The sequence below is a fragment of the Hyaena hyaena genome, unplaced genomic scaffold (assembly GCF_003009895.1).
Source record: "Hyaena hyaena isolate Hyena2069 unplaced genomic scaffold, ASM300989v1 scaffold_222, whole genome shotgun sequence".
Taxonomy (NCBI): Eukaryota; Metazoa; Chordata; class Mammalia; order Carnivora; family Hyaenidae; genus Hyaena; species Hyaena hyaena.
This window is the reverse complement of record NW_024080855.1, coordinates 1388719-1413744: the sequence shown is the minus strand read 5'-3', so window position 1 is coordinate 1413744 and position 25026 is coordinate 1388719. Positions and strand designations below refer to the sequence as shown.

Below are 25026 nucleotides of genomic sequence, written 5' to 3'. Positions count from 1 at the left end.
AATAATGAGCAAAGGAAGAGAAACCAGGGGAGAAATCTATGTCACGTCCTACAGAACAGGGATGTAAATCTGACCTGGGTACATGGGGGAAATGATTAAAATTAGAGCCAAGTAATTTCCTGATTTCTACAAATGAGCACCTCTTTTGAAAATTAGTAGGTCCTGTGAGAAAGTTGATTTTCTGTGTTTTCTACAGGAAATTATATTTGAATTTTTTTAATGTTTTATTTATTTCTAGGAGAAAGAGAGAGACAGCGTGAGCAGGGGAGGGTCAGAGAGAGAGGGAGTCACAGACTGAAACAGGCTCCAGGCTCTGAGCTGGCAGTCAGCACAGAGCCCGACGCGGGGCTCGAACCCACAACTGCGAGATCATGACGTAAGCGAAAGTCGGACGCTTAACCGACTAAGCCACCCAGGCGCCCATACAGGAAATTATATTTGATCCAACGTAAGAAGAAAACCAGCAGAAGAAAATTAATATGATAGTACAGCGATCATGTAAGAGAAAAGGAAAAGTCTGTGTGTGTGTGTGAGAGAGAGAGAGAAAGAGAGAGAGAGAGAGAAAGAGAGAGAGAGAGAGAGACTAGCATGGGAGTAATGGCAGGAGTAGAATGGCACAGAGCCTTATTATATCATAAAATAATAACTTTAAAAGAACAAATCTATAGCATAGAGAAACTGAAAAGTGATATTAGAATTCTTAAAGTTGCCATCTTAAAATATCTGATGGGCTTACTTAGAATTTACTACAATGGTTTAGTCCTTGTTAATTTTTCCATGACTGTAAAGATGATCTATCATAATATTCAGTTTGATAAAAGGTGAAGTCACCAGCTTCCCTGTGCAAAACTCTGGTATTTTATGCTTTATCACTCCCGGGGACAGGTCACATCTTCCTGCCCTTAACCCATGCAGCTGCAGCCACGCATGGAGCCTTCCCCCCCACGGAGAGCTGCGGGGGTGGGGGGTGGGGTAGGTGGAGTGCAGCACTTCTGATGAGACACATGAGAAGGAGCGATGCAATCACCTCTATGGTATTTTTATTTACTTCTCTCTGTTTTTGAGTGTTCTCCATAGGACCTCCAGTCAAAGACCTTCTGATCAATTTATATTCTATAAGGAACAATGCAAGACACCCTCCCAGATTCTACTCATCTCCTCTGATGGGCTTGTCGCATTTACTACAAATCACTTTGTCACAAACACTACAAAAATTTTCTAGTATAAGTATGCCCCATGCAATGTCTGAGATAGACTTGCACTGCAAAAATTATTTACTATCTGAAATTCAGATTTAACTGGCACCCTGGATTTTATCTGGCAACTCAACTGTTTGAACTCCAGGAGCCTCCCGAGTATCTGGGAAAGGTCTCAGAAAAGTCCAGAGCACGGCACAAGAACTGACTGACGTGAGAGGTGGAAGTAAGTTGTTTCTTAAATAAGAAAAGCACAAATCCTCTGAGAGGCGAGCAGAAAAAAAAAAAAAAAAAGCCATTCTGGAGTCTTTTGCCACTTTATCCGCAACACTGTTCCTCGAGGGGGAAGGAGTCAGCCAGTGGCCATTCTCTTTCCCCTAGTACTTCAGGGCAAGGATGTGCAGATTGTGTATTTGACGAGTTGACTTCAGCACAGAACAGCTGGCAGGCGGCGAGACTGTTATAGCGAGCAGTGGACCGGACACGGAGAAAGGGCTGGGTGGGGGTGGCGAAAATGGGGAAACAATAAGACATAGCGATACACTAGAGGCACAGGGCAGATCTTCAAATTACACTTACTGCATGAACGTAAACACACACAGAAATATGCCCATGGATGATCGACATTTTTTTTTTCATTTTATAAGTCAACCTTATTTGTTAACCTCCTCTGTGGCTGTTCTTGTAGAATTTCCTGGTGAGCGAGAATGCACACCCACTATCTGGTCGGAGATAGCCAGCCAATGCCAGAGTTGCTGGGCTCCCTGCAGAGTCTTAGAGCGAGGGCACCGTCTAGAAGCATCTCTTTCCCTGATCCTGACTACTGTTTCGCCTCTAATGGCTTCTTACAAATTGTTACCTCAACTCCACATCTCTGCTTAGTAGGACTTCTAACTCAGGTTTGAGGACCTGTTAGTTCTCAAGCCTGCAAAAGTTCTAGGCTGAATGGTAATTCCTGCCATGTGATGCACCTAGAGCCAAAATTGAATACTAAAATATTCTAGCACAGGCTTTTCCTTCTAATTTATTCATTACTATTTACCATGACTCTAGGTTTGATGGTCTTATAGAACTGCTCTCTATTGGAGTTACATTGAATTCAATCACACAGTTAAGCCTAGTTAAAATGGAGGGGATTTTCTTCTTGGACCCAAATGGGATAAATATATATATTAAAAAAATCAATGCACACTGTCATATATAACTCGTGGTTATATTCTTATGCAGGTCTCAGTGTCATGGAAACCCATTAAGCTCTTCTCTGCCTCTCTACCTAAAATCTGATAAAAATACCATTTAACTGCAGAAACTTAACTGCACTTTAGAGGGAAAAGAAGATGCTGTATACATATGACAGCAGGTTTTAAAATAATGATACCTGTTATAATGAAAGAAAATTTGTAAGATGTTCAATTAGTATTACTGAATCACCTGTTTCTTCCCTTTTTTCTTACACTGATGTTTCAGGTCTTTGGGGATAGTCATTTTGTAGATATCTTGGAATTAAAAAAAAAAAAAAGGCATTCTAACCGTGATGCTTAGCAGTCAGGGTATCTGATTTGCTTAAGGGTCACCCCTAAAAGTCAGGGCCTGGCTGTGGCCAGTAGGAGCTGGTGGGATGACTTCGCTGGCTGCTAGGATGCTGTCTGGGGATTTTAGAAAGACCCCCTCCTCTGCTTCACTGCTGTCCCTTCTGCACCTGTAGTTGAAGTTTCTCTGTTGGTGCCAGAGATGGAGACAGAGAAGGGCTGTGGATGTGGCCAAAAGCCTGGGGACAGGGGCAGGCAGGGAGGCAAAACAATTCTTTGTAAGGCATGGGTGGTGTTTTGTTACTGGTGACTGTGTGATAACAGTAGGACACCACGTGCAGTCTTTTGGGACAGTCTTTCTGTAGTCCTGGGCCCAGAGACCAGGCTTGTGGTGGTGTGGTGTCACGGGGCACCCGGGGGACAGGTGCTCTGCTCACTCACCGGTGCTGCTCTGAATGGTCCTCACGGTGGTGGTGGTACGTGGGGGGGAGGAGGACCTCAGGGACACGCACTCGTCGTCCTGGGAGCAGCCCTTCTCAATGGCCCGCACATAGCTGTGGCTTCGCATGCGGAAGCAGCCGGGCATCGGCAGGTCCAGGGCTTCCACCGCCTGCGACTCCAGCTCGCTGAACACAGATTCGCACACGGACTCGAACTGCCCGTTCACTTCCATCTCGCTCACCTGCGGGCAGAGACAGAGTACCATGACTCCTCCGACCTGGCGGAGAAGCGGCCTCTCCTTCAAGCGTCTTCCCCGAGAAAGCCCCATCCAATTGCATTCAACGCCAATGCAATTTATTCCCTCTGTGTTACAATCCATAATTGAACTGCATTTTGTTTAGAAGCCCAAACAGTCCATTAAATTCTAAAGGAAAAGAGCTTTGTTTTCAGAATGGAAGAAGTGTGGGGCTGGGAAGTCTTATTCTAGTGCATGCCCAGGTGTTAATTCTTATTTATAAAGGCAAACCTACAGAACAATTTTATCAGTCCAGGGTGAGAGTTTGGGTATTTCAGTGGAATAGATTTTAGTATAAACATTTTAGAAACTAGTATCTTTATTATCATACTTTTGCAAGTGACTGGCTTGTCAAATGATTTCAGTGTCAAATGCAGCTTAATTTAGTGCAAATTATGAAAACAGGCCCTATATTTTCTGGCAAGACACTCTCATTCTGCACAAAAATAGGCCAAACCCAGATATGTCAAAATCTTGAACAGCACTATGGAGATTTTCAATCTACACACTATCTGAAGAAGGTCTCATTCTTCTTTATAAAAAGCTGATATGGCCCACAAATTATTTATAAATGTGTTTTAAAATCTTCCAAATGAAGTTCTCCTTTTTAAACAAGATCAGTTTTTATTTACTTATATTCCTCTGCACATAACTTATATTGGGTTTGAGCACCATCTAAAAAAGAAAAAAATAAACCAGACCAGGTACCTCACTTAATTTCTCTCACTTTGAGGCTGATTTGATAGAGACATGGAAGCATTCTTCAAATTTCTGCCACCCTCTAGAACTTCATGTCTAATTTCCCTAATATTAAATTAATGAGTAATTAAGAATTTATTAAGCAATTAAACTACAAGTAAGCTTAAAACAACTACTGAAAAGGATTGTAATTTCTGACTTCCTTTATTTTCTGTTATCTGAGGATATACTCTGATAATGGCAAATTTCTTTAAACTTCATGTAGAAGTGACCAGTTACCTTAAGGCATACCAAGTGGAAAAAGACATGCATTTCTTAACGATTCTTTACAGCTTAAAATAGTACTTTTATGTACTTTATTTAATTTGGTATAAAATCCATGCATGTTTTCAAGGCTAATAATTATATATGTTCATATTAAAAATTAAATATATATAATATATATATCTCCTTGATGTTTAGGAAATTCTTGGAGATGCGTTCACAGGTAAAGGGACATGATGTTTATTAATTATGAAGTAGAGAAAGTGAGCAAATGAGTGAAAAGGAATACGAATATGAATCTGGATCAAGGATATATAGGGATTCTTTGTCTTTTACAAGCAACTTTTTAATAAACTTGAAATGATTTCAAAGTAAAAAGTAAAACTATATTTGCATGTGTGTGTGTGTGTGTGTGTGCATGCATATATAGATTTTCCCTTAGTAATCAATATGCCAAACATCACAAAGAAATGCTAAACCGACTGAGCCACCCAGGAACCCCAAACCTTTTCCTCTTTTAATGGAAAATAGTATCACAAGGATGCAATCTGGACACCAGGAAGGTTCACTGTCATGGCTACTGGGTTGGTCATTGTTCAGTGGGCAAAACTGGGCATTTTGACAGACAGACCTAGCAAATAGGTCTGATTAAAATTCAGACTACAGAGTTGTGATTTTTTAATGGTTATTTATTTCTTTATAAAGAGAGTGAGAGGGGAAGGGGCAGATAGAAGGGAAAGAGACCAAGCAGGCTCCACACTCAATGTGGAGCCCAACCTGGGGCTCAGTCCCATGACTGTAAGATCATGACCTGAGCCAAAATCAAGAGTTGGATGTTTAACTGACTGAGTCACCCAGGTGCCCCCAGTCTGCACAGTTTTAATGTAATCTATTCTATATTATATTTATACTTCTACCTTGATTCCATATTAAAATCCTGGTTCTCAGGGGCATAGGAGATGATAGACTTGGAGTATTCTACAATTATTCATTTGTTTCTTTTTCATAGGCACAACCATCTCAGAATAGCATACTAATAATACTGTGCCAGTATCATTATTGAGAACAGTTAATGATTCCTCTTTTTTCTGTGTATACACTCTCTATTCTTTCCTCCTTTAAAATAGTTGTGCTATATTTACATTGTCAGAGTGCATAACCTATATATTCTCTCCTGCTTTAGCCCTCATTTAGTCTCTTATAAATAAAACTATATATTTAATGCTTGCTACCACTTTTTCATTAAAAAGATTATTCTTTATCAAATTTCTACAGATATAGGTCAAAAAATTCTAGATGGCTTATAAAGAAAAAGAGCAAACGCCTGGCCCACCTTGCTCCTACCCTGCCAGATTCTCCCTCCTCAGAGGCAATCACTTTCAATTCTTCCACCTGGATCTTACAGTATTTGCATTCATATTTCCGAAAACTTGCTTATGTGGATTTTTTGCTATGTTCAGAGACCTCTGATAACCTATTGGTTTCCTTCCTGCATTTAAAGCATTACCCTTGGACCCTCTGACCTCCTGTTGCAATCTATGGCTGCCAAGCCCACTGCTGTCCTGGGGTCTGTCTTCCTTATCACTGTGAGGGTACTCTTCATTATCTTGACTATTGTGGAGGCCATTTCCTCTTTCTTTTTTATTCCTTCCTTTTTGTGGAGCAAATCTTCCAGTGCTTCCTCAAACAATGTGGCTGCGTTGCATTGATGGAAATGTCTCTATTCTACCTCCACTGTTAAGGGAGAGTGTGCTCGCATTCTAGCCTTCATCTCTTCTTTCAGATGTTTTCAGGCTTTGCTCCTTGTCTCTGAGCCTCCATCTATGCTAGAGTTTGGGAAAGTGGATGCCTTTCTCGTTCATGAGTCTTTCATATGAATTGGTTTTTCTCATCCCCTTCTGAAAACTTTTACAGACTTTCTGTCTCAAAAGAGCTAACATTTCACCATGATGTTCCCTGTGAGGATATTTCTCATCGACTGTGCTGGATACTGGGTGGGCCCTCTCAATCTGCAAAATCATATCTTTCAGTTCTGGGACCATTTTTTGAATTGTTTCAGTAGCAATTTCCCTCCTTTTATTTATTTTTTTCTGGAACTCCCACTTGTCAGATGTTAGAATCCACAAAGCTCAAAGAATTCCAAGAACAAAAACACAAAGAAAAGTACACGGATACATCATAATTTCCAAAGCAATACTGATATAGAACAAAGCTGTGGGAGTCACACTTCCTGATCTCAAAATTTATTACAAAGCTTTGTAATAAATTACAAAGCTACAAACCAATCTGGCACTGACATCAGGACCAACATATAGACCAATGGAACAGAATCAAGAGTCCAGAAATAAGTCCATACACTTATTCATCACAGTTCTTATGTCTGGTCATTTGGGTTGTCTAAAGCTCTTTGTCCAGTAGATTCTTCAGGTTGGGCTCATGGAAGCAATATTCCCCACACTCATTCATGCTTATAGTAGTTTGCCTATGCCTTTTTATTCCCTTCCAAGATTTTATTTATCTATTTTTTAAAAGATTTTTTAAATGTTTATTTATTTTAGAGAGAGAGAGTGCATATGAGTGGGGGAGGGACAGAGAGAGAAGGAGACAGAGGGTCTGAAGTGGGCTCTGTGCTGACAACAGAGATTCCCTACTCACAAATTATTAGATCGTGGCCTGATCTGAAGTTGGACACTTAACCGACTGAGGCAACCAGCTGCCCCCAAGGTTTCTATTCTTAGATTTCTATTTTTCTTAATGAATGAAATATCTCATTCACTTGCTCCTATATTCCTTCTAGCCTAATCTTCATTTCTGAAATGATTTTTCTTTTACTTCTAATTCTTCCCTGAATTTTGTGACATTATTTTTAAGTTTTTGAAATTCAGATATATCATTTTCTCTAATGTCTTATATCATGTTCTTAATGTTGTTTAGTGCATTTTAAAATACAGTTGATCCAGGACACCTGGGTGGCTCAGTCGGTTAGGTATCTGACTTTGGCTCAGGTCATGATCTCACCGCTTGTGGGTTCAAGCCTCGTGTTGGGCTCTGTGCTGACAGCTCAGAGCCTGGAGTCTGCTTTGAATTCTGTATCTCCCTCTCTCTCTGCCTCTCCCCCACTTGCTCTCTATCTCTCTCTCAAAAATGAATAAATATTTTTAAAAAGTTAAGAAAGTAAAATAAAATACAGTTGACCCTTGAACAAACAATGTGGGGGTTGGGGTATTGATTCCCCACCTCTGACTCCACAAATATGTAACTATTAATTGCCAGAGTTTTTATTGATAACATAATTTAGTTAATTAACACATTTTTTTGTATATGTATGATACACTATATTTTCACATGAAAATAAGTTAGAGAAAAGAATGTTATTAAGAAAATCTCATAAGGAAGAGAAAATACAGTTATAGTACTGTACTGTGTTTATCGAAAAAAAAAATCCATGTATAAGCGGACCCATGCAATTCAAACCCATGTTGTTCAAGATCAAGTGTAGTGTGTCACAGTTTTGATCTATTTTGTGGGTATGTCTTTCTGCATGCTTTCAGTTTCTGTAGGACTGTTACTCTGTTCCTTATCATCCTTTCTTCTTACAGTGATGTTGAATGTGATTTACCATGAGGAATTTTTTGTTCTTCGTTGTTTTTGTAAAATTAGTTCTTCTGACTTTGAGAGGGTGGTACGTTCAAGATAACCCCCCTCAAATTCCCAGGACTTCCTCTTTTATTTTTTTTAGCTTTGCAATATTTCCTGATTCCTTTGCTCCTGTCCCCAACTTTTACCTGGGCGTTTTCTTTTCTTCTTTGCTACTGTCTTTATGTTGTTCATATTTGATTTCACTCCCATCTGTTTCTTCTCAGCCCTGGGCCCTGTCCTGGAAGGAAACACTGGGTGGTTGGTTTCCAGTGTACATATAGGCTCACACTGCTCCAGTCTTTTTTGACCTAACTTCAGGGGCCTTGAAGTTATCTGCTGGTAGAGAATGCAAATCCTTCCCACTTTCAGCTGCTGCTCTCAAATAGGCGCCCTGAACTTTCCAGTGAATACCTGTCGCTTGTTTTATTTTGCAATGCTCAAGTCTCTCACAAAACTCATGTTTTCCCTCTATGTCTCACGCAAATGTGGATACTGTGTAGGCTTATGGCAACTTGTGGTTTGTTCTTATCCACGTATATTTTGGGTTCATGGAATATCCTATTATACCTCATTTTATTGTAAGTGTTCTCCATGACTTTTGGGTTTTTTCTGCCTAGTTGCTCTTATATGGAGACTCAGAGAAATTCAGACACTTAAGTCACTACCACTGTAAAATTGTATAGAATGATTGTACCATAATATATTCAACTACTCCTTCGTGGATGATGATTCAGATATGTACTTGGAGGCTGTGCATTTATCTTTATATACTGGTGCTTTTATTTCTGTATTATAGAGTGCCAAAAGTGGGATTCTTGTGCCAAAAGATATGTTTTACACGTTTGTAGATTTTTACCGACTTACAGCAATTGCGGCAGTTCACTCCAAACAGCGAGTAAGCCAGAGCTCATTTCTCAGCATGGACACTAGAACTGGATATTAGCACTTTTTGCAACTATTATAGGTCAAAAATGATATTGTGCTTTTTCGATTTGTCTTTATCAGCCTGCCAGTGTGTATAAGCATTTTTTCTTATATTTATTGGTCTTTGTATTTTTTCCCTCTGAGTTGCTATTTCACAAGATTTGCCCTACATTCTTTTAGGATGTTTTTCTTTTCCTACTTATTTATAAAAACACTTTAATACCCTGCTAATCAATTGCATTTTAACTTTATGATATCTTTTGTCACAGAGAAATATTTAGTTTTTAGTTACAACAGATGTCAATGGTTTATGTTTTCTGGAATTCTTATTTTATTAAAAGTTCTATCAGTCTTGGGGTGCCTGGGTGGCTTAGTCGGTTGAGCGTCCGACTTTCGCTTGGGTCATGATCTCGCGGTTCGTGGGTTCGAGCCCCGCGTCGGGCTCTGTGCTGACTGCCAGCTCAGAGCCTGGCGCCTGTTTCAGTCTGTGACTCCCTCTCTCTCTGACCCTCCCCTGCTCAGTGTCTCTCTCTCTCTCTCCTAGAAATAAAAAATTAAAAAAAAAAAGTTCTATCAGTCTTACCACAATATCATACATACAGTCTACTAATTTTAATTTTTGTCATTTTGTGTTATTGTATATATTTGAGATCTATTTGGTTTTATTATATTGGAAGGAATAGTTTAGTGCCCTTTCTACTATATCATGGGCAATTTGCTTGAATTCTCTGGACCTCACTTTCTTCATCTGTAAAATGGGTATAATGATACCTATCTCCACTGTACGCCTTAAGGATAAAACATTTAAAATGCACATTTACTTCCAGGCACATGTAGACACTACATAAATAGTGGATGTTATTCTGTGAGATAGTGTAGTTGGAAGAATGAAACAAATTACTCCAATTCTGTAACACTAAATTTCATAAATTAAAAAATGATCTTTTTTATAGTTGATATGAAATTTAATGAGAGAATATGAAAAGCTTCTGGTATATATCAGGTAAGCAATACATGATAACTGTTCCATTGTTATAATTTCCATTATTACTATTATCATTAGTAGTAATATTGTTGCCCTCAATACCCCAATACTAGTAGGCTGGAGTCAGAACACTTGGGTTTCTAGGTTTTGTTGCTGACTGTATTCAAAGACATTTATTTCATCTGAGTTTTTATTTCTTTGTATCTGTACAACAAAGGGATGGTCTAGGTCACAAATCACAGCTAAACTGATTTACTGCTGAACATAATAACTGTGTACTCACTTTAAAAAAAATTTTTTTTAATGTTTATTTTTGAGAGAGAGACCCAGTGTGAGCTGGGGAGGGCAGAGAGAGAGGGAGACACAGAGTCCAAGGCAGGCTCCAGGCTCTGAGCTGTCAGCACAGAGCCTGATGCGGAGCTCTAACTCACAAACCACGAGATCATGACCTGAGCCGAAGTCAGATGCCTAACCGACTGAGCCACCCAGGCACCCCTAACTTTTTTTTTTAAGTTTATTTTATTTTGAAAGATAGAGCATGAGCAGGGGAGGGAAAGAGAAAGAGGGAGTGAGAGAGAATCTCAAGCAGGCCCTGCGCTGTCAGTGTGGAGTCGAGTGTAGGGCTCAAACCCAGGAAATGATCAGATCATGACCTGAGCTGAAAGCAAGAGTCAAACGCTTAACCTACTGTGTACCCAGGCACCCCTGTCTACTCACTTTAAAAAAATGATGTAGGGGCACATGAGCGGCTCACTCAGTTGAGTGTCTGACTCTCTGTTTCGGCCCAGGTCACGATCTCACAGTTTGGTGGGTTCGAGCCCCACACTGGGCTCTGTGCTGAAGACATGGAGCCTGCTTAGGATTCTCTCTCTCTCTGCCCCTCCCCCATAAGTGCTCTCTCTCATTCATGCATGCTCTCTCTCTCTTTCTCTCTCAAATAAATAAACTTTAAAAAATGATGTAAAAATCCAACACATTGCCAGACAAAAGATGTCTGTGGGCTTCTGGTTTACTATTCCAGATGAAGATATTTGAACTTGAAGTGGATGAAGACATAAATTAAGCTAATTTGGAAATAAACTAGTTATTATACTAAATACTTTTTAAAAATGTGACTTTCAAAATTTTTTTCTTCTCAAGCTTTACTTTAAAAAGCCCTCATTTTATTAGATGTATATATAATTAAAAAATATAGAAAGGGAATAAATAGTGAAAAAGTAGAGTTTTTCTCTGTCACGCAAGCACGATATGTTGTAGGGAAATTATTTTACTTCTATGAGGCATGAATGGCAGAAACAAACAATTTCGTTATTCTAGACCAATATCTTCGCTTAAAACATTTTACTTTGATCTTGCCAGGAGCCTTTGATGACTAACATACCAGGTTTTAAAAGGGAATAGGATATAATGCATTTAAATTCTATACTATTAGAGCGGCTACTAACGATCTATAAGAGAGAAATATCTCAACATAAAAGCTAGCCACTTTTTGAAACATCTAGAATATACATGGTAGTATTGCTTTGAAGAAGAAACTATTCTCCTTTGAATAATGACAGTGTTGGAACTGCAACAGAAAGTTTGAAATTATCTTTAAAGATACTGTGTTACTTGAAAATTGAATATGGAACTAGAAAAATGATGTAGCATTAGGAATCCATTTTGGATGGTTATTCTTGCTGTATTTTACTCAAGGCTAAATGATTATACCATTGAAATGCAGAGCTTGACCTGCTGTAGCATCAGGGTCCACATGTGTTTCTTCAGTGATTTGTTGATATCTTACTAGGCTGTCACTAGGAAGGGGTATTGTCTCAGGAAGGTCAGATCTGTGGCAAAGGGACCCAAGTCAGGCAGTTGCATAGATGCAGTGTCCTGATGGGGGAAAATAGCATGTTTCTCCTGTCTTGAACATTTAAAATGTAAACACTTAAGGTTATGAAAGCAATGATGGGTATAAGCATTTTTCAACAATTTTAAAAATATTTATTTTTGAGGGAGAGAGACAGTGTGTTAGTGGGGGGAGGGGCAGAGAGAGAGGGACACATAGATACAAAGCAGGCTTCAGGCTCTGAGCTATCAGCGCAGATCCTGATGTGGGGCTCGAACCCCAAACCACAATATCATGACCTGACCCAACATCAGCCACTCAACCAATGGAGCCACCCAGGTGGCCAATTTTTTAAAATCCATTAATGTATTTCTACATGAATGACAGCTGGATTTATAGACTATTTTATATTTCCAGAAGGCTGTGTGACTATGAGGCTATCTGGAATAAAGATAAGCTTAAAAGAAATTTTAAATATTATTTTGCTTATTGTGAAAAAAATAAAGACTGACAAGTCAAAATTTCACCAAATGAGGTACCAACTATTTCCCTGAGAGCTGGGATGATGAGTATCATTGGACAGCATTAGCAGCACAGATAGGCATCCATGCTCTTGGAAACTTATCTAAAGTAAGGAAATGTATAGTAGCAGATATTAGAGTCCCCAAAGTCAGCTTTTCCCAGTTCCCACCCCGCTCTGCTCTCAGAGTCTCACTATGGTCCATGTCTTTACACATCAGGAATGTATGTATGTATGTATGTATGTATTTTTAAGTTTGTTTATTTTTGGGAGAGAGGGAGAGATTGTGAAAGCAAGTGCAAGGAGGGGAGGGGCGGAGGCAGAGGGAGGGAGAGAATTCCAAGCATGCTCTGCCCCAGTAGCACAGAGCCAGATTCAGGCTCGATCACACAAATGTGAGATCATGACCTGAGCTGAGATCAAGAGTCAGACGCTTAACTGGTTGAGCCACCCAGGTGCCCCTCAACAATGCATTTAGATGGGGCGCCTGGGTGGCTCAGTTGGTTGAGTGTCCAACTCTTGATTTTGGCAGAAGTCATGATCCAGAGGTTGTGGGATTGAGCCCTGTGTTGGGCTCCGCACTGAGTGTGGAGCCTGCTTAAGATTCTCTCTCTGTCCCTCTGCCCTCACCCTAGATCACTCATGCTCTCTCCCAAAAAAAAAAAAAAAAAAAAAAAAAAAAAAAAAGAATGCATTTAGAGTCAAGAGCTCTATTTTTATGGAAGGAGGGACAAAACAAGAGCAATGTTTCTATTTCAGAGTCTCACTCTGATAGATCAGAGATACTTCAGTTCTCAGCCCACTGTTCAATTTCAGTGCTTGGCTCCCCAGCACCACATTACCACCAACACCAACATGATCACTGTCACCACTACCATCCCTACATCTCTACCCCCACCACCACCCTCACCACCAGCCTCCCTGCCATCACCAAAATCAGCACCGTCCTCACCATTTGCAGCAGCACCACTAGTAGCATTAATTCTGACCTTGGTGATCACAATGTCTTCCAAACTAGCTTCTCTGCTTCTAGCCTTTCATCCTCTTCAATCTTCCCTATATTTTTTCCATACATCAACGTTCTGGTCATATCTCTTGCCTGCTTAAAAGCTGAACTTTTAGGGACATCTGGGTGGCTCAGTCGGTTGAGTGTCTGACTCTTGATTTGGGCTCAGGTCATAATCCTAGGGTCTTGGGATTGACCCCCACACTGGGCTCTGCACTGAGCATGGAGCCTGCTTAGGATTCTCTCTGTCCCTCTGTCCCTCTCCTCTGCTTGCATTCTCTCTCTATCAAATAAAAAAAAGCTGAAGTTTTAATTTTTAATCAATCCCATTCCCAATAAATGAAGTCTAGTCCCCTGGAGCTGGCACGAAAGGGCATGCATTAAAAAAATATTTCCAGGTCAAAATTCAGGACAGATTTCCCATTGCTGCCTCTACAAGTATTCTGAGCTCCACCAAATTTAGAACATTCACTGTTCCTTGAATATGCTTTAAGGAAGCATTTTTCAAAGTTCAGATCAAATACTACTTTATTAGAATCCCTTGGAATATTTGTTAAAATGCTTATTTCTAGACTGCATGTCTGGAAGCTCTCTCTTCAGGATCCTGGCTCTTCACACCCTCTTCTCCTTAGCTTCAGGACCTTGTTGACAATTTAGTGGCCACAAAGTCCCATTTAACATCTGGTTACCTACATATCTTACAGGGTGTTTTATAAAATAATATTATGAAAATATAAAGCAATTAGCAGAGTGTCTGACCCAGTAAAGACACCTCTTATGCTTGTCCTACCTCCCTCAGAGTATTTTTAGTTTTCAGGTAAATAATAACTGTGATAGCACTTTTATCTTTTTTGTATGTTCTCTTATAAGCTCTTGGTGGGAATGGATTTTGAACTATTAATCACTGAATAACTTGTATAATCTGCTCCAGTGTTCTCATTAAATATTAGCTGAATTAATAGTATGGTAGTGGGCACCTGGGAGGCTCAGTTGGTTAAGCATTTGGCTTCAGCCAAGGTCACTGTCTCACAATTTGTGGGTTTGAGCCCCACGTCAGACTGTGCTGATAGCTCAGAGCCTGGAGCCTGCTTCAGATCTATCTGCATCTCCCTTTCTCTGCCCCTCCCCTGCTCACTTTCTGTCTCTCTCTTAAAAATAAATAAACATTTAAAAGATAGTATGGTAGTTATTTTTGTGACAGAAATTTAAATTCCTAAACATCATTTAAAAAGTACCCTTCTTGGGGCACCTGGGTGGCTAGTCAGTTGGGTGTCCAACTTCAGCTCAGGTCATGATCTCACAGTTTGTGAGTTCGAACCCCGCGTTGGGCTCTGTGCTGACAGCTCAGAGCCTAGAGCCTGCTTCGGATTCTGTGTCTCCCTCTCTCTCTCTGCCCCTCCCTTGCTCGTGCTCTCTCTCTCTATCTCAAAAATAAATAAATATTAAAAAAAAAAAAAGTACCCTTCTTTTCGTGCTTCCAGAAGAAGCCAGCCCTATGGGCAACTTCTGCTTCCCTGGTGGCCCCGAAAGCTGCAAGGTCAGATCCTCAGAGTCTCAGGCTCTCTCCGCCCCTGATCTTAGGTAGCCCAGTCCTCTCCTACTCTGAAACTTTGGTGGGAGAGACTGGGGGACCTTCAGATGAATATTTTGGATATAGCATTAAGATGCCTTTATTGGGTTTTCATCCCCAGTCCTGCCTACCAGTTTTTAGAAGTGACTTTGGTCTCATTACCAAGATACAATATTCACCTGGGACCCAGCTGAGACAAGCAGACCGTATCTCGTTTCCTGTCTTCGGGCCCCTGTCTTGATGACTTGCTCAATACTTGCACTTTTGTGATTAGACACTGCCTTTGTGTTGCCAGTGATATCTACCCTGTCTATCCATCCTTCAAGAGTCTTTTGAACCTTATCCTTCAGCTCCTTAATGGCAAATTTGCTGGTAGTGACTGACTGCTGGTAAGTTTCCAAGGACTTGCTCTGAAGTCCTTTATCCATGTTCAGAGAATCCCTTCTCTGCTGGTAGACTGCTGATCCTAGGTGCTTGCCTTAGGCGAACATGTGTAGCATTTAGATTGGGCCTCCTGACTGATCCCTCAGCGGTTTGCTCTGCGAGTGGCCATCTCCTTACTTCATGCCCTCTGTTTCCACTAATCCTTATGCAGTTCATGGCCCGTGGCCACAGTGCTCACCTGGCTGATGGTACTCATGGCTCGCATGTAGCTCTCATTCCTAGAGCGGAACTTTGGTGATGTGAGCAGGCCGGCAGGGTCAAGGCTGTCCAGGCTTCGGTTGATGGAGACTTCACTTACTGCCCTCAGGTAACTGTGACTCCGGATCTGGAGTTTGGGGGAGTGTTCATTGGAAATCCTAAGAGAGAAAAAAGGAAAGGGCACATTTAATAGTAATAGAAATAGTAATAAGACATGGTTGCTCTATCATTGATATGCTACCCTAAATTCTGGGGTGAATACTGGGCTTCCTGTGATTATTAGACTCTCCTGTGGTGGCTCAGAAGGAAAAACTTTTGACCAGAAATCATTAAGGTCTGATGATATTAGCAATTAAAATTCTCTTCAGCCTATGAAGTAATTTCCCCATTCACATCCTGGGGAGGGAGATAATAGTTCTGACTTTCCTGCCCCAGAATCCTGTGGTCTGTAAGCCTTTTCTTCCTTTTAAAATTCTTTTTAAAGTTTATTTATTTATTTTGAGAGACAGAGGGAGACTAGGGGAGGAACAGAGAGAGAGAATCTCAAGCAGGCTCTGCACAGAGAGATGTGGGGCTCAGTGTCATGACCATGAGATCGTGACCTGAACTGAAATCAAGAGTGGGATGCTTAACTGACTGAGCCACCCAGGAACCCCTGTAACCTTTTTCTTTTACCTTTTTATTTCCTTTCTGTTGCCATCTTTTTGTTTTTGGACTTTCTAGTAACAGCAAGTGGGTATACATCTATAAGTATACCAGTATTTCTACCAATCTTTCTGTCATCTGCTTGTCTATCTAATCTTTGTCTCGTTTAGTTGAGACTGAACTTAGTGAACAAAACTTAAATTTTAGCCATTAATAATGCACATATCTTTAAATCTTGGTATGTAAAGAAAGTCTTTGCACACTGTACTCTTTGGATTTTTTTTCAAGATGTAGTTTAAAATTATAAAAGTAGAAAATCCTCATTGCCAAGGTATATAGGAGTATATAAAACAGAAAGTGGGTCTTCCTCTCCACCCCTGTTTCTGCTTCAGAATTCCACACCCTTAAACTACCCATAGCAGTCTGGTGTATATCCTTCTTGCTTTTCTATACGTATACAAACAATTCATTTTTAGTAAGTTTTAAAGCTAACTTCCACATGGGGTTCAGGGTGATTTTTCTTTTTTTTAAAAAATATTTTTATTTATTTCTAGGGGAGAGAGAGAGAGAGACAGCATGAGCAGGGGAGGGTCAGAGAGAGAGGGAGATACAGACTCTGAAATAGGCTCCAGGCTCTGAGCTGGCAGTCAGCACAGAGCCCGACGCGGGGCTCGAACCCACGAACCGCAAGATCATGACCTAAGCGAAAGTCAGACGCTTAATCGACTAAACCACCCAGGCGCCCCCAGGGTGATTTTTCTTTCATTATTAACTTCCTTTTATTTTTGCTGAAACATTGCAGTTTAAAATTAAAGTTGATGAGAAAGTTGTATGCCCAATGTGATTGTTGTTATTTATCATTATCCTGGAGCTTATAACCAATGAAATTAGAAAATAAAAAAGATACAAGGAATGTAAATATTGTGAAATAAGAGATAAGCTTTGATTATTCATGGATTATATAATTAATTATACAGGGAAGATTAAAAAAATCAACTGAAAAACTATTAGCATGCATTCTATCTGCAGATGGTAAAGATATTCTCCACATTCCAAACGTCCTTTTTGCAATGTATAAGATTGCACTCATTCTTGAAGTTTGTATTAATTATGTATTAATATAATCACTTAAAAATTAAAATAATTACATCAAAAAGGATCGACTCAGTAATACTAAAACCTGAGAGTTTGATGAGCAGCTAATTTTTGCAATTACATTGAAAAGGGGACCAAGTTACGAGGACCAAATCTAGAATAGGGCCGCCTGGGTGGCTCAGTTGGTTGAGCATCCAACTTTAGCTCAGGTCATAATCTCCCGGTTCTTGAGTTTGAACCCTGTGTGGAGCTCTGTGCTGACAGCTCAGAGGCTGGAGCCTGCTTCGGATTCTGCATCTCTCTTTCTCTCTGCCCCTCCCCCACTCGTGCACGCGCTCTCTCTCTCTCTCTTTCAAAAATAAGTAAACATTAAAAAAATAGATCTAGAATTTAACATCAAAAGTAAACCTCCTACATTATTATTACAAAAGGGAAACTGTTCTAAAAATGGATGTTCTCAGTGGATGCTACAAGTAGCTATCAAACATGAACTATTTGCTCTGCCAGCTCACACAAATATTTGCCATGTGTTTTGTGCTATTATGGTGATTCACATGGGCCACTTTATAAATGCTCATGCCCCAAATCCCAACCAACCAACATAGAAACTGAAGAATTCATTTTCCCCTTAAGATCTCTTCTAGGAAAAGAGAGACTTAGCTGGAAGCATTTATAACCTAAAGTTCACTTCCCCTTAGAACTTGAGAATCAGATGGTAAATTTGTTTCTTGGGCTCTTTTGCAACCTGACCCAGGGCATGGATAGTGTCAACATAAATGATTGTGCTGTTCCAAATGGTTATCAGGGCACCAATGGAGGGGGAATGACTTTCATAAATGGTGTATATTCAAAAGACAAAGTGAAAGTCCAGTGTTCTGAGAATTGAGTTATCTGCTGGCTGAGATGGGGAAATGAGGCCTCATTGCCACAATCATTCACCCTGGTCACTGGTTATGAAATAAGGCATAATTCCCAAATTTCAAAGTGAAAAATCATTCAGAAAGCATCAAATAGTTCTACTTTGGTGAGTCATTTCTGATAAAACAACACATACTTTCTAAATATAAGGAAATAAACTCTTTCATCTTGCCCACTTAGCGGAGCCCACAACTGTCAATATAAAGGGCAAAAGTATGTACTTGTGCTGCTGATGCAGAAACACTCACTGAAGAAACACTGGAAAATAGTGCATTTATTACTTAATTTCCCTTGCTAAGAAGAAAGGGCATGTGCATATTCAGAAATACTAGTTCTCATGTTAGATGGATTATTTTTAAGTGTTGGGCTATTCAAATGACATCTATCTTTTTCCATTTTCCTCCCTAAATGGTTATTGCTAAGTTAATATTTTGTGGCTTATCAGAACTGAGATTTTGGCCTGGCTAAGTCCTACTCGTTATCATGTCCTTTAAGAGTACTCAAAGATAGGAGACCCTTTCCTGGCCATGGGGCAGCTACATAAACAAGGTTGGCCCAGTGGGTCAGTAAGGTGGCCAAAGAAGAGAGAGATGCAATAATACTCAGGCTGCAAGATTTTATACCAGTGCCCCGGAGGTAAATATGATTAAGTTTGTAATATAGTACTATTAAGTTTGTATATAGTAATATATTCATCAGATGAATAAACTCTGGGAATGTGATGTGCAGCATAGTGACTATAGTTAAAAATAGTGTGCTGTGTACTTGAAATTGCTAAGAGAGTAGATCTTTTTGTTTATTTTTGAGAGAGAGAGCAAGTGAGTGAGCATGGGGGAGGTGCAGAGAGAGAGAGAGACATAGAACCTGAAGCAGGATCCAGGCTCTGAGCTGTCAGTACAGAGCCTAATGCAGGGCTCGAACTCACGAACCATGAGATCATGACCTGAGCCGAAGTCGGATGCTTAACCAACTGAGCCACTCAGGAACCCCAAGTAGATCTTTTTAAATTCAGATATAGAACCTAATGAATGATTCACTATTTGTAAATATTGCTAAATGATCACCCTAATAAGTCTAGTTAACATCCATCACCACACAGTTACAGAATTTTTTCTTGTGATGTAAACTTTTAAGATTCACTCTCAACACTTTCAAATACACACTGCAGTACTGTTAATGAAAGTGTCCATGCTGTATATTACATCCACAGGACTTCTTTATTTCATAACTGAAAGTTTGTACCTTCTGACCCTCTTCGCCCATTTCTCCTACACCCAACACTCGCCTTTGGCAACCACTAATCTGTTCTCTGTATTTATAAGCTCATTTTCTTGTTTGTTCGTTTAGCGTCTACACATAAGTGAGATCACAAGGTATTTGAGAGTAGATTTTAAGTGGTCTCACCTTCCCACCCTTGGCAACCACAATTCCATTTTATGTCTCTCTGAGTTTGGCCACGCAGGGCATCTCATACAAGCGAAATTATATAGTATTTGCTTGGCTTGTTTCACTTAGCATAACGTCTTCAAAGTTCACCCCATGCTGCAGCTCATGTCTAAACTTCCTTCCTTTAAAGCTGAAGAATATTTCATTTTGTGGTTTATACTTCATTTTTGTTTATCCATTCATCTGTTGACAGACACTTGGGTTGCTTCTGCTTTTTGCTATTGTGAATAAAGCTGCTGTGAACATGGGTATACAAATATCTGTTTGAGCCCCTGCTTCTGGTTCTTTTGAGGATATACCCAGAAATAAAAATCTCTCTTTAATGAAGTATTTAATCTTTCCTATTTCATCTCTTGGCAATTAAACTCCCAACAAATTTGGGGACCAGCATAATAGAACTTTTTTTTTCTTCCTTGAAAGACATTCTATTGATCATTTAAGGTAAGTTTTAAGCATTTTAACTAATATAGTAGTATTTCAGGGACTATTATTGCTGTGATTAAAAAGAGACAAATGATACTTATTTGGTGGAAAGTATAGTAAAAATGTGAGTATAATTCTATTGTTCCAGTAATTGCAAAACAGAAATATAATTAAAACTTGATATAGCATTATTGAGAATAAATTGCATTGAAATGATTAAGACATCCAAAAAAGTCATTCCATAAGTAGTTAGAGATTGCAGAAAGACTGTTGGCAATAGTGTCAGCTTATGAATCAGTGAGAAATGAAATAATGTCATCCCAAGGAAAGCTGTGATGACAATTTGAATGTACTCGTTAGTAAAAAGCCCATGATGGTAATGCTTAGGAGGGGGTGGAAATAGTGACCTAAAAGCTGCTTGGAGCGGAATACAGAGTGTTTCCTTCCATTTAAAAAGTGTCAGGGCAGAGCAGATGTACTTACATAGATATAGGTGACATTGACAAACTGGAGCAGTTATAATTTACGTAAAAGTATTTTGATAGATTTTTCAGTGTTTCATATTCTGACTTCACTTTAAGAAGATCAAGAAGCAACCAAAGACAGACTCTTAAATAATTCTTACAACGCTGGCTTTCTTCTAATCCCCATTGTCAAATGCTTCCTGTCTATACTCGCTACTGGCATGTCGAAAGGTCACAAAAAAGACATCCCTTCCATGCAGTCTTCAGTTGTCTTGAACACAGCTGTCTATTCCAGCTAAGCCTTCTCTTCTCCAGGTGACCTGACCCCTTTATCTCCTTCTCTTATGTCAAGACTTCCGAGGGTGTCCATTACCTTGATGACTTGTCTCTGAAGTCAGTCCAATTTGTTATTTTCTCTTTGACAACAAAGTACCCAAAGCCAAACTTAAGCTTCTAAATGTGGGCTGATAAGTACAGAATACAGAATGAGTATTATCTTCTCTTCAATAGAAGATCCTCTTGGGATATGGCCTGAAGCAGCTCTGGATTGTTTGGCCTATAAGCACACACTTAGCTTCTGGTAGGTTCTCTTTGGACAACTTTTAGATCTTTATATCAAATGATATAAAGATTTAAAGTTAAGTCATTCTAATTTTTGACACTTTAGTTCCTATTATATTGAAGTCAAAGGCTAATCCTGTCATCCTCATGCAATATGCAATAAATAGATCAACTGTTCTTATCAGTTATGTATATGTGATAACAGAAGCAAACATAACAATACCCCAAATCCGTGAGTCTTACAAGGTCCTAAGCATTCAAGTGCTTTGTCTACAATGTCTTTTTTTTTAAATGTTTATTTTTGAGAAGGAGACAGCATGAGTGGGGGAGGGGCAGAGAGAGAAGGAGACACAGAATCCGAAGCAGGCTCCAGGCTCTGAGCTGTCAGCACAGTGCCCGAAGCGGGGCTCGAACTCACGAACCGTGAGATAGTGACCTGAGCCGAAGTCAGATGCTTAACTGACTGAGCCACCCAGGTGCCCTTGCCTACAATGTCTTATCTGTCACACCAATATTAGGAATTATTATAACAATTACGAAGCATTGTTATTTCTGTTTTACAAATGAGGAAACTGAGGCTGACAAGTTTGTAAACTCAGAATCAAAAGCTAGGTCCGTCTGATTTCTATAGTCTTAACCATTTCGTACCTTCCCCATAATCATGCCATCTATTTCCTTACCCAATTACTTGTAAAGTTATTGACTGGGGTTGGGTGAATCAGTGATCTTCCAAGTTGATGCAGCCCATCAGTAATATAGGTTTTGCTGTAAAGCTGTTTCACATATGCCCCTATTACCCAGCCCATGTTTCTCTGATTTTAATTTTTTCATGCACCCTCTTGTGATCTACTGTTTTGTTTATTATTTTTTATGTTGATTTTTGAGAGGGAGAGAGAGACAGAGTGTTAGTGGGGGAAGAGCAGAAAGAGAGGGAGACAGAATCTGAAGCAGGTTCCAGGCTCTGAGCTGTCAGCACAGAGCCTGACACAGGGCTTGAACCCATGAACTATGGGATCATGACTTGAGCTAAAGTCAGACACTTAACCCATGGAGCCACCCAGGCACCCCAAGTGAGCTACTGTTTTAAATACTATCCTAAATGCAATTACATTACTCTGATGTGCCTGGCTCAACCATTTCAAAGAGGGAAATATAGGTAGTTCTATATGTGCCTTGTTAGTAAATCTATCATAGTTCCCTATTTTCTAAGTCATGACAAGCCATCTATGTAAAAAAATTTCTTCTGAAATTTTCATAAGAATTCACATTAGATTAACTATTTGCAATTGTTGGAATCTTCTCTTTTGAAAATTGAGGAAATATTTACTTTTTTGCTAGTACTTTTTCCATGGTTCCTAAAATATTACCAGCAGGAGTTCTACAATGTTATCTGAGTTCCTTCAAGATGGAAAGAAAATTTTCATGGTTTTCCAAGTTTTCTTATTTGTGGCAGTTACCTGCTTTTGGTATCCATAAAAACTATAACCAACTACATAAGCCCAACCTAGAACCAAAATGCTGACATATGATGGTGTTCAAAATAGTGATTCAACAATTGTATACATTATGCAATGGTCACCACAGTAAGTATAGTTACCATCTGCCACCATACAGTGTCATGTCATTACAATATACATGACTATATTTTCTATGCTTTACTTTTCATCCCCATGACTTATTTATTTTATAACTGGAGGTTTGTACCTCTTAATTGGCTTCACTTCTGTTTCGCTCATTCCCTTACCCCTGGCCCTTTGGCAACCACCGGTTTGTTTTCTGTATTTATGAGTCTAAGACAGAATGCTTTTAAACAGTGATGACTTTATTCCAGCCAGACACCAAAGAAAAACTGTGGTACCACTTCTACTATTCCAGCAAAGGCGGAGTGGAATCTTAGATCTACCCTCATGAGGTTGTAAGGAGGTGCTGTAATATTCTTGCCAAGGTAATATCAGAAAAGGCCAGGTAGGGAGCTGAGACTTTTATCCCCATGAGCAATCCCTTACCATGTGGCACTATGGGGGCACATGGGGAAGCTGGCCTTCTATTCCCATACAGCGGGAATGAAGCATTCCTGCCCCCTCTTGCAGAGGTGGCTTCAGAAGAAGCTATTAGAGAGTCTACCTCTAGATCTTTCGTCATTGCCTAGCAGTAACAAAACTGCCTCCAGTGTGGCATCAGTGGAGATTATGTGGGGAGTCCAGAACTCCCATCCATATCCACCAGTAATGAGGAACACCCACCCACTTTAGGTGTCAATAGTATTTAAGTGGGGAACTTGGACTTGTATATCTAACTGGCAATGATGAGGTGATGCTCCCTATCGTCTTGCCGGAATGATATATATATTTTTAGAGTTTATTTATTCTGAGAGTGAAAGCATGAATCGAGGAGGGGCAGAAAGAGAGAGAGGGAGAGAGAATCCTAAGCAGGCTCCGCACTATCAGCTCAGAGCCCGATGTGGGGCTCGAACCCATGAACTGTGAGATCATGATCTGAGCTGATGTGGGATGCTTAACCGGCTGAGTCAGCCAGGCACCCCTAGAGTGGTATTTTAAAAACCAGCTACAAGCAGAAGATTTAAATTACATCCAGAGCCTCATAACAATACAAAAATGTCCAGGTTTCATCTATCATACTAAGAGCCAGGAAGATCTAAAACTGAATGAAAAATGACAATCAATAAATACCAATACTGAGATGGCAGAGATGGTAAATTATTTGGAAAAAAACTTCAAAGCAGTTAAGATAACAAAACTTTGAAGAATAATCATTAACACACTTGAAACTAATTAAAAAAAATAACTGAGCAAATAGTCTCAGCAAATAAAGAGAAGATATAAAGAAGAACCAAATAGAAATTTTAGAACTGAAAAACACAGTAACCAAAATATAAAGTTTAGCAGATGGGGTCAATGGCTGAATGGAGGAGAAAGGGAGAGAAGCAGCAAACTGGATGATAGAACATTAGAAATCACCCCGTTTGAACAAGAGAGAGAGAGAAAGAGCGAGAGCAAAGGAGGGCTCTGTGGACCTGTGGACCTTTGTGGACCTGTGGACCATCTATAACAAAAGATGATCATTCAAAATTGGAGTCTTGGAAGGAGAGGAAAAAGAGGTTGGGACTGAAAAAAATATTCAAAGAAATCATGGCTGAAGACATCTCAGTTTGTCAAGAGACAAACCTCCTGATTCAAGGAGGTGAGTGAATTGTCAACAGACTAAATCTAGAGAAATCCATGGCAAGGCACATTGCAATTAAACATCTAAATACTTAAGATAAAGTAAATATCTGGAAAGTAGCCACAGTGTACTTATCTATAGGGAAAAACCAATTTGAATGACACAAATTTCTCTTCAGAAACCATGGAGGTGAAAAAGAGGTGTTATTTTTTTTTTAATTTTTTTAATGTTTTATTTATTTCTAGGAGAGAGACAGCATGAGCAGGGGAGGGTCAGAGAGAGAGGGAGTCACAGATTGAAACAGGCTCCAGGCTCTGAGCCGGCAGTCAGCACAGAGCCCGACGCGGGGCTCGAACCCACGAACCGCGAGATCATGACCTAAGCGAAAGTCGGACACTTAACCGACTAAGCTACCCAGGCGCCCCAAGGTGTTATTTTTTTTAAAGGTTGAAAGCAAAGAACTGCCAGCCCAGAATTCTATGTCCAGTGAAATTATCCTTCAGGAATGAAGAGGGAGGGGAATAAAAAAAAATTAGACCAAGGAAAACTAGAATTTGTTGCCAGCATATCTACCTGAAAGAATGCCCAAGAGCTGTTCTTTAAACAGAAAGGAAATGATCAGTGAAGGAAACTTGAATCATCAGGAAGGAGCAAAGGATATAGTAAGCATAAACATTGGTAAATGGAATAGGCATTCTTTCTTCTCTTGAATTTTCTAAATTATGTTTGATGGTTTAAGCCAAGATTATA

The 25026-nt window shown here is 39.7% G+C and overlaps 1 protein-coding gene across 4 annotated transcripts in view; it reads right to left on the bottom strand.

The window, feature by feature from the left end:
- Positions 1-25026, bottom strand: part of DLGAP1 (DLG associated protein 1) — a 331657-nt gene that overhangs the window by 185052 nt on the left and 121579 nt on the right. For all 4 annotated transcript variants that reach the window (XM_039243192.1, XM_039243193.1, XM_039243194.1 and 1 more), the window contains exons 3-4: positions 15522-15699; positions 3167-3407 (exon numbers count right to left, since the gene is read on the bottom strand). In XM_039243192.1, the coding sequence (XP_039099123.1) occupies positions 3167-3407; positions 15522-15699 (419 nt within the window). The remainder of the gene's footprint in view (positions 1-3166; positions 3408-15521; positions 15700-25026) is intronic.